The sequence below is a fragment of the Hydra viridissima genome, unplaced genomic scaffold (assembly GCF_058129835.1).
Source record: "Hydra viridissima isolate aposymbiotic clone 2 unplaced genomic scaffold, HvirCarnegie_v1 scaffold_3, whole genome shotgun sequence".
Classification (NCBI taxonomy): Eukaryota; Metazoa; Cnidaria; class Hydrozoa; order Anthoathecata; family Hydridae; genus Hydra; species Hydra viridissima.
The window spans coordinates 14908748-14919154 of record NW_028324302.1 but is presented as its reverse complement, the minus strand read 5'-3'; the positions used below and the strand labels follow the sequence as shown (position 1 = coordinate 14919154).

The 10407-nt window shown below is 29.5% G+C and overlaps 1 protein-coding gene across 3 annotated transcripts; it reads left to right on the top strand.

Annotated features, from left to right (window-relative positions):
* Positions 1–1215: 1215 nt before the first annotated feature.
* LOC145201867 (uncharacterized) lies at positions 1216–10113 on the top strand. 3 transcript variants are annotated; one of them, XM_080074793.2, is made up of 3 exons: positions 1216–1456; positions 5929–6008; positions 6987–10113. In XM_080074793.2, exons 1-3 carry the CDS (start codon positions 1381–1383, stop codon positions 9798–9800), a joined length of 2970 nt encoding a protein of 989 aa, XP_079930919.2. In that variant the 5' UTR covers positions 1216–1380; the 3' UTR covers positions 9801–10113. The 3 variants fall into 3 exon arrangements, with proteins under 3 accessions (XP_079930919.2, XP_089937704.1, XP_089937705.1); XM_090081578.1 differs by lacking the exon at positions 1216–1456 and adding an exon at positions 4787–4922; XM_090081579.1 differs by lacking the exon at positions 1216–1456 and adding an exon at positions 5043–5103.
* Positions 10114–10407: the final 294 nt, after the last annotated feature.

Sequence of the window (10407 nt, the reverse complement as noted above, 5' to 3'; positions counted from 1 at the left end):
CTCAAAAAAAAAATTACTGGAGGCATTATAGAAGTTATATTAGATAACTAAGCACTATGCTTATGGAAGTGTCATGACATGACATTTGAAAACAAAAATGTCTACATATGTCTCGCAAAATCTGATGGTAGCAGAGTTAATTTTAATAATCTAACATCTGTCGTAGCTGATCTATTGAGATATAAACCGGATTTGTTAACAAAATACGAAATACAATTTTTAGATTTTAAGTAGATGCAGATAAACACGTCACTCATAATGATCTAGGATTTTAAGAACATTTATAAACCGCACAAATCATGCTTTTATCACTCTATATCATTTATATCTTATTTGTGTTAGCAGATTTAATTGTTTGCGCTTATAGAACCGTCCTGGTGTTCAAAAAGACTTTTTTGCTTCTTACAACAAGCTACAAAATGAAAAAAATTACTTGGGCTATAACTTATAACGTTGGTTATAATGTGTAATATATATATATATATATATATATATATTACACATTATAACCTTGGCATAAAAATTTTTTTTCGGACAAAAAAATCAGGTCAAGATCTCATCCCAGCAAGCACACAAGGTTGAAACAACGTTGTGTGCTTGCTGGGATGTTTTTAATGGCAATCTTGTACATATCCATTTTAAGATCCAAGAGCATTATAATACCCTAAATACGTTTTTTATCACCACAGCCACGATCAAATAACGCTTATTTTCTCCATTTTTTTTGCCTGAAACGATCTGTGATGAATAAGCTTCAACTCGATTTTTTTGATCTTAACATCTTTAATTATAAGTTATAACTAGTGCTCTTCAACTTTTTATATTATCAAATGTTATGAATTATAATTGAACTTACTTATAATAAAAAATTTTAAATATGATAATAAAAAGATTTTATAAGGAGATCTGCAGATCTGAACACAGACTGAAAAGCATTGGTTACAACGAAACCATGATAAATTCTTTATTTGCGTCATGTAATTTTATATATTTTTAAAATAATCTCTTTTTAAAGAACATTTATTTCATGTAGTTATCAAGCCCACCTGTTTTCCAATCAGCATAACACTACAATGATGGTGCTATCCTGATTGACAAACATAACTTTTGTGTGTTAGATTTCTGCTACCTACACTGTAATAATACCATTCATAATAAACATACGGCAATTTTAGGTACAGGATGATTTTGTGCAAATTTACGCGAGTGTTTCTTGTCGCGGTTCCGCGTTTCTTTCTGTGCATGTGCAAAAAATACGGCGATGTGCCATTAGAGGGTACGAGAAATCTAATGAAGAAAGCTTTAAAAAATGAACTTCATATAACTAAACTAGTGTAGATCATATCAGATATTAAACTTTAAGCCAAAAGTTTACTTGAAATGACTGCTCTTTATCTTCATGAAGATGTGAAAGAACTTTTATCCGGAAAAACCTTGGTTGTACTTGGTGACTCAGGTAAAACACACAAAAAAAAAAAAATGCTATAAAAATTAATCTCTTATATACAGTACTTATTAGAATTTAAATCCACAAATTTTTTGATTTTTTTTTTGTAAGCAATATTAGCAACTAACACTATAAATACTTGTATATAACTTAACATATAAGCCTATAGCCTGATCTCTAAACCTTATGAATTTATTAATCTCTATCAAGTTGTATAGACACTAATAGAAATAAGTAGATAGATTTGTTTGTTAACAACAAGTAAAAATGAAATTTCAAATTTCTTTATTTATAAAATAGAATTTATTGGAAAAATGTATTAGCATCTATTGTAATATGCTAATGTTCTGTGAGCTTGTTTTGTTAAGATTAATATTCTAATATAGCTTCAGTAATATTTATTGTTGGTTTAGTTGATTTCAGAAATTTAAGTTGCATCTGTTATGGTAATGCCTTATGCATCAATTATATTGTTAAGTAATTTTTACAACAAAATGGAAGACCATAAATTATGTTTAATGGGTCCCATTTCCTCTTGTTGCTAAATCTACTTACTCAAATCTTTAATTTTACATTCACTTAGTTAAATTTAGCCTTATGGGCGAGTGATGAAGGAGTTGGAGGTAAATTAGATTTAAATAGTGTGGTAAGTAAACAAAGTAAGCTTTATTGGATGGACAGAGATTTTGTTATAAAATAGTAAATAACTTATTAAGTAAAATGGTCCAAACCAATCTTTTATAAATTAGGCTGCTTTAAAAATTTAAAATCCATGTTTCATAATATTGAAAAATGCTTTTAAAAACAACTTATTTAACTTCAAAAGCACATTAATTTAAAAATGCATTTTTTAACAGTGGAATAAAGAATGGGATTTTGTGTATTTGTTTTGAGAAACACATTAAGAGCACAGAGGAAAAACCACAAATCATACATTTTTCAAATTTAAGAAAACTAATGTTAAAAGTTTAAAATACATATCTTCAGTTGTTTTTTTTTTAAAAAAAACTATATTTTGTCTTAATTTCAACATAATATTACTCTAAACAATTAAAATTCAACACTGATTATATGTTCATGACTCTTATCAAAGTATTTAAATTTTTTTATCATATGAGTATAAAAAAACAAAAACAATATCGCATACTAGTAAATAAACTTCTCCAGTTCTTCCATTGAAAGTTAATTCAAGTGCTAATTTTTTAGTAAGATTTGATGAATAATATTTTGTAGGACATCTTTTGTTTTTCCACTTTTTATAATATTTAATCCAAAATATAACACTGCCTATGTTTATTGCACATCTATTATCTTTCTTATTGATGTAACTTCATTTTCTCCTCTTAAATGTAGGTTGTGATGGTTTTTTAATTGCATAAGTAGAGGCATATTAAGTGCAACCTGCTTGTTAAGAAAGAGTGAAATAAAAAAAACTTTAAGCAATATCTACTTTTTAATAATACTTTTTTTCTATTATGGTCTTCACACAAAGATTGATTTGAATGAAAATGGGCAATAAAAGGAGTGAGTTTTAAACTTGCTTTGTAATGAGATATCTTTAATGAGAAAGAATTTATTGGTGTTTATTAATTTATTTATTGGTGTTTACAAATCACTCCATATAAGAGTAGGACAAAAAAACTAACCCTGAAGTTTCTGTCTTTTGTTGATAATCTTTATCTTATCAAAAGTGGAAACCCTGACTAAAGCAAATAGATTTAAGCTACCTGACAAGGTGTATTTTAAACACCCTATCAGGTAGCCTAAATCTATTTGTTTTAGTCTGGGTTTCCACTTTTGAAGTTTTACCTGGGTCATAAAGCCTATCTTTATCAATTTTTAGAACACCTGTAAACTTTTTAATGAGTACATTCTTTAATTCTACCATTCTTGATAAATTGCAGTCTATAAAAAAAATTTTTAAAAGTAATTATTGATTTAAAGATGGAGAATTCCAGAGTTCCAAATTTATCTTTGTTTAAATTTTGATTTATACTGTATTTTAATAAAGTTGGCAAGATTGTTTTAGTTTAATGAGAAAGTTATTTCTGACATACAAGAGCTTCTATCACCTAATAGAAGACCTTTTTGAAATGAATTCTTTATTTTCATCTTTCAACTCATCTTCTGCTAATGCATTAAAGTCTAGATTAAATTTTTTAACAAAATAGAGCTTTTAGATTTTGGACAGATGCTGTTAAAAATATCTACATAAGCGATTTAACATCAACATAAAAGATTTCAGAGTATCTAACACAATAATAGTATAGTATGCTGTTATTATGTTTTTTTAATCAAAATAAGTTTAAGCTAAAGTTTTTTTTTTTTTTTTTTTTTACAGATGTCATAAAGGTTCATTAATTTATGACAAACACTTTACAAAAAAATCATAACCTTAGAATACATACAGCAGTTTCCAAATAAAATAGGAACATTAGGATTTAATTTGTTTAAAACATATTTAAAGTACCATTAAAACTAGAGAAAATATTAACATATTTTTTTTCAAGAAAATTTGCTCTTAAATCTTTCAACAATTATAGTAAAACATACAATTTTATTTTAAAATTTTTATTAAACGAAATATATCAAACACAATAAAAATTTAAATCAGTAAAACAGCTACAATAAATCAAAATTGGCATAACAACAATAAACCTTAAAACTGGTATTTAAAATATTTTAGATTACCATTTGCTTTAACAATCTACTGATAGAGCCATGCAGTTTGTAGCATCTCTATGTAGTTATGTTGTTTGATTTGACCTGTGTAGATATTATACAAGCCTAATTTTCTTGTCATGCAAAAAAGAAAAAGTCTTTATGAAATATGATTACTTTTATATTATATTTCAAACAAGAGCAAATCTTAATGTACCTATTTCTTTTTGAAACCACTGTGTGTGTGTGTCTATATCTATCTATCTATCTATATATATATATATATATATATATATATATATATATATATATATATATATATATATATATATATATATATATATATATATATATATATATATATATATATGTATTCATATATATATATATGTATATATATTGCAATAGGTATAAAATTGAATGCCTTAACCAAAAAGTAATACTATCATAAAGTAATTCTCTATATATTTTTCTTTTTTTCTTGTTTTTTTAACAAAAGGATTGCTCAAAAATATTCATAGTAGCAGCGCAAACTTTTTCAAAGAACCTCTTGAAAAATATTCTAAAAAAATGTTGAGCTCCTTCATTAAATTTTTTTTGAGAGATCTATTAAACAAGGCAAAGTGTCAACGTGAGCCTTACTGGTATCTTTTGACATTTAATTATTTTCCCTAATGGATTATAGAATCTGCCAACTCTAGTATCTTACAACAGCTAGGTTTGTGGAACATCTAATGAAAGAATTTCACTCCATATTGAGTTTTTGAATCACACACCTGCATCAGGTGCATGAAGATTTACAACTTTCTAAAAGGTAATTGTTTTTTCTTTGATTAAAAAGGTTTCTTCTAAACTTGTAAATTATCAATCTCTGGATGAGTTCTCAAACCAGCAGTTGTCTCTTTGCAGAATCAAAACTAAAAAATCAAAACATGTAATCACAGACTGTTGCTCTACTGTTTTGTCTCTCTTGTTTTGGATGAATGACTCTTTCAGTAAGCTTATACAATTAGTTAATTTCTGCTTTAAAGTTTCTATCTCTTTCAAATCAGCTGTATAAAAGTTATTGGTATGTTTGAATTTAAGTTGGTCAGTTTACATGTGATTCAGTTGATGGGCATAATTGTATAATAGAAATGTTCTAGTTAACATCTGTTATATTATCTAACTTTTGAAATGTTGATGGGCGTTTAGAAATTTCATATTGTCCACCAAACTAATTTCTGATGTTAATTGAGTATGTGTATGAGTACTTAGTAATTTATGTTAGCATTTCAAAATTCAGTTGCTTCAAACAAAGCTAAGTTTATTCTGATGAAGAATAATCTGTTTGTAAATAAAATTGAAATATTGGAGTTAGAACCATTATGCAACTATGATATGCAACAAGAATGATAAAGACAAAAAAAAAAAGATAATTAAAGACAAAAAAATGATAACTTTTGCTAAACATGAATTTTGAAAACAAGTAAAGCACAAAAATTGAAATTACTCTTCTGGCTGACTCCAAATTAAGGGAGAAAATCAGAATCTTTTCTGCTTAATCCCATTGTTCCAGCAGTTTTGTACATTAAGTGTTGATTTAGATAAAAGAAAAATTTTTAAATTGATTAAAACGAATTTTTCTTGGTCTTAAAATCAGCTATTAATTTCTATATAATGTGTTTTAAGACTAATTTCAATTATAGTTTTAAAAGAACTCAAGTGGATAATTGCTGTATATCCAAGGTGTTGAATAAATAAATTATATCTAAATAATATTATCTATTTTTCATCAATTATGTGTTCTGAAAATAATTTACATATTATTTATTACTTAGTTGAGCGATCTGTATATAAAGACTTAGTGTGTCTTCTACAAGAAAACAGGTATCTCTCAGAGCAGGAGTTACGCAAAAAGGTAACCTTTATTTTGCTGATTTTTTTTCCCTATAAAGAGTTTTTTATTTCATTTTTAAATAATTTTTCTGTTGTAACCTTATTTTAAAAAATTGTTCCTGAAAAATAATAACATTACAATATAAGTTATTCTAATTGATCTGTTCATAATTTACAATTATTTATCTGCCTTTTTTCGTGAATTTTTCAACAACAAAAAAAGTATATCCAAAATGTTTCAGGACAGAATTTTATTCAAGTATCACAGTTTAAAGGTACTCCTTAGAATTATGAAACTTGAGTATTTGGGTAGTTTAATATTCTGATGTACCAAATTATTATATTGCCACATTAAAATAGTGCAACCATAAGTTCTTTTTTATTTATTTTTGTTCAAAGCTGTCTATTTTTTAGTCATCTAATAAACTTTTGTTGTCTCTGTCATCATTTTGCTAACATTGCATAAAGTAAGGTGAAGTATATTGATAATAAGCTATCAAACATTTGATTTTAATTTTTCAAAAATCTAAAAAGTTATTCTTGTGGTGTCTTAAAACAAGTCTTTTATGTGGTTGTTATTATTATAAACTTTGATGCAGTTCTATTTCTAGTTGTGTTTAAAAAATACTGTTAAATCTATTATAATTAATCACCTAATTCACTTTTCAGGAGGTAAAGAGAAGTGTGTTTGAAACAACAAGAAAGTTCTTTTTTTTTCTTTCTTTTTCTGTTTTAAATAAACCTTTTTAAATGCTCCATTAGGTGTAGAAAGTTAAAAAGTAAAAACAAAAATGGCTGATATAATTTATGGTCTAACAAAGCAGCTGATACATTTTGACATATTTCAGATCTTAAAAATAATAGTCTGATTAAAATAAAAATATTAATAAATTATTTAATCTCAAGAGAGTCATAAAAATGCTTAAAAACAGTCTTTCCTTAAGCTTGTTTGCTTAATACATCTTGTATTTTGATTTATTATTTATATGTGTATTTTCAGGGTGAAGAAAGTTTCATTGGAGATGAGTTAGTTTACGGTGGCTGTAAAGGGGAGCAAAAAAATTCTGTTGACTATCGTGAATGTCGTTACTTTAAGACTGAGGATGCTTGTTGTCGTTATTACTTCATTACAATCTGCTATGGACCCTATGTAGAGGAAGTACTTCAAGAGTTAAGCCAGGAGCCAACAGATATAATAGTTATGAACTCATGTTTATGGGATGTTCACAGACACGGAAAAGCTGGTGTTGAAAAATATGAGGAAAATTTAGAAAAGTTAGTTTCTGCCCTACAAAGACTAATTCCTGACTGTCTTTTTATTTGGATCACTACCCCACCTGTCCACATAAAGTCAAAAGGTGGTTTTCTTATGCAGCCAGGAACTGATCTAGTCAAAATTAATGAAGTTCGGTATTGCAATGAGATAGCTCGCGAAGTATTCCGAGAAGCAAATGAAATTGATAGTCGTTTTCGAATTGTGGACTTGGACTATGTTTTTCGACATTTTGAGCACCATCGAGCTTCAGATGGTGTTCATTGGAATGCAAGAGCACACAGGCGTATGAGTAATATGATTCTAGAAGAAGTTTCTAAAGCTTTTAACAAAGAAGTGCCTAGAGTTTTAGGTGGGTGGGATATGCAACCTTATTCTACTCCTTATGAGCCTTGGGATAGTCATCTTGCAAACGGCTGGGGATCTGCCCCATTTGAGTATGATGTTACTCATCCAAGTAACTGGGATTTTATGCCTGGGCTTGATTTTCCTCCCGGGACACATATGAGTCCACCAGAAGTATACCCACCGTATGGGCCACCACATCCTATGCATCCTCCACCCTTTGGAACCCCACCTTATATTGATGATCCCAATGGTCTGATGCGAAACTTGCAATTTTATGATTTAGATGATCTTGGTCATGCCCGACAACAAGTTGAGTACCAATCAGAAAACAGAAAGCGCCAACGCCAAGAAGATTCTGATGTTGAAGCTGTGCCAGAAAAACAATATCGGTTTGGTTTCTCTAATTCTCATCTTCCTGAGAAACGTAAAGCAAGCCAGAGTGATGAGCAATCTCCTAAATTTTCTATTATCGAAGTTGATGGTAAAATGATGAAACTTGTACAAGTTGATAATGACACTGTTATACATGTTGTGTTTACGGATAAAGAAAAAGAAGAATATTTAAAGGATCAAGCTAAAAAGCAAGAACAAGAGCAACTTGCAAAAGAGAAAAAAGAGCAAGAAGAAATAGAGTTGATGAAAGGAGAATGTAAAGGAGCCAGTTTTAATATTGAAGAAACTGTTGCTTATCTTTCAAAGAATTTATTTATTCATTCTTTTGGAACACAAGCGAAAAAGTTTAAATCAGATTTTGATGAAGGATTGTTAGCTAAAATATCAGAATTTGCTGCTTTTTTCTTGGAAAGTTATTTTAAAGCCTCAGATAGGGGAGATATTCATATTGTTCCGCCACTAACCGTCTTAGCTGCTCAAACATTAATAAAATCATTTTCACGTCAATATGAGCGTACTTTTATTGACCATGCTTCTGAAAATCGTTGTAATGTTCAAGCAGAATTAAACTTGAATGGACCAGAATATTCTTATCCTAATACCTTGCTAAGTGATTTGCCTCGAACTAAATTAGATACAAAGTCTTTATTGGCAATGCCTTCTCCGTTTGCGAAACTCAAATTAGGAAATAGTAGCATAGATAAAAAAGATGTCAACTCATCGAACGATGAATTATCATTAGTCTCTAAATATTACGTCGATGATGAGTCAGAGGTGTTAACTGAAAACGAGAAGAGCTCTGAAGAATGTAAATTAACAGAAAATTCTGGCAATATTTTTGTAACGTCAGAAACAAACCTTGTGACGTCGTCTCATGTACCGGTAAATACCGGTATTGCAAACCTGGAAAGCCTACTGAGTATAAATAGTGAATGCTCACCTAAATGTCATACAAGTAGTAATGAATCAAGTACGCCTAGTAAAGTGGATGGGTCACTCGTGTTAAATTCTGAAACAAGCTCTAGATTGTCCGGTACTGCTTCCTTACCAGTCGTAAATGATGAAGCTGCTCTATCATTAAACTCTTCATCAGCGGGAGACAGTTCTCGCTCTCGAAAGAAGAAGGAGAGGAACCCAAACGAAACGAAAGAGGAAAGACGTTTGCGCAAGAAATTGAGGAGAGAGAAAAAGGAAGAGAAAAATCGCTTAAAGGAAAAACTTAAATTATTGCAGCCAACGCCTCAGGTAACTACAGTCATGCAATCTGAAACAACGTGGGATGTTCCTTTAGGACAAGATGTAATTAGCAGGCAGCGAAGTGCAACATGGGGACCAACCTACATGTCTTCATATAGTCACTCTGTAAGTTTGCCTTATCACCAACCAGCAAACAATCAACCGATATATTATCAGCAACAACACGTCCACCAGCAGCATATTGATATAGATCAACAACACTTAATTAAGCAACAATTAGATCAACAGCAACGTCTCGCTATTGCACAACGACAAGCTCAGCAACAAGCGTTGTTGCTGCAACAACGTCAACAACAGGAAGCCGCTTATCAAAAATCGCTCGGCAATAACATTCCTCAACTGTCTGTTCCTCAACCTCAACTATATATAGACGAGTACGGTCAGACTTATACTTTAGAAGAAGAAACTTTCATTATGGGTCCTTCGGGTCAAATTCAAAGCTTAAATAGTTCATACGTACAACAGCAAATGCAGGGGGCACAGCTGCCATATATAAATCCCTCTTTGTTATATTTGCAACAACCATCAAAATTTTATAACTAAAAAAGAGGGTATTAAATTTTTTTTCTCCCCTTTTTTTCTTTTGAAAATTCTTTTTTCTTGCAACTTGTCAATTCATTTTAAGTGCCTTATGGGAATGATGTCGCTGCAGTGCTGTTTGAGGCCAGTATTATTGTTGTATACATATGTATATATACGAGTGTTTTTGTCGATTATCGATTTTTTTATATAGAAAAGATAGTGTGTAAATATTTTGTAAATATGTGGTGGTACCATATTTCTTCTGAAGAAATTTATATATTATCGTTCAGCAATTACAGATGCAATTATTTTAGTTCAAATAACGCTCTTTTCAGAATTTTTTATTTTTATTTAAAAAAGCTGGCACCTAGTGTTTAAATTAATACTCGTTAGCAAACTTAAAAAAATGTTTTTGAAATAAACCTAAAATCTTGATGGTCTGATTTTTTTAGTCCATGAACTTTTTTCCAAAGTCGATGAACCTGTCAATGCTCTATAATATGTTTGCTCAATAAGTTGTTTGAATTCGCGTTGTTATCCTTTTAAACATCTTGGTATGTTCGAAACACAACGCGCATGGTTTTCCTTTAAGAAAAAAGCTTTCTAGTAAATTTAGGAGACCTCTTAT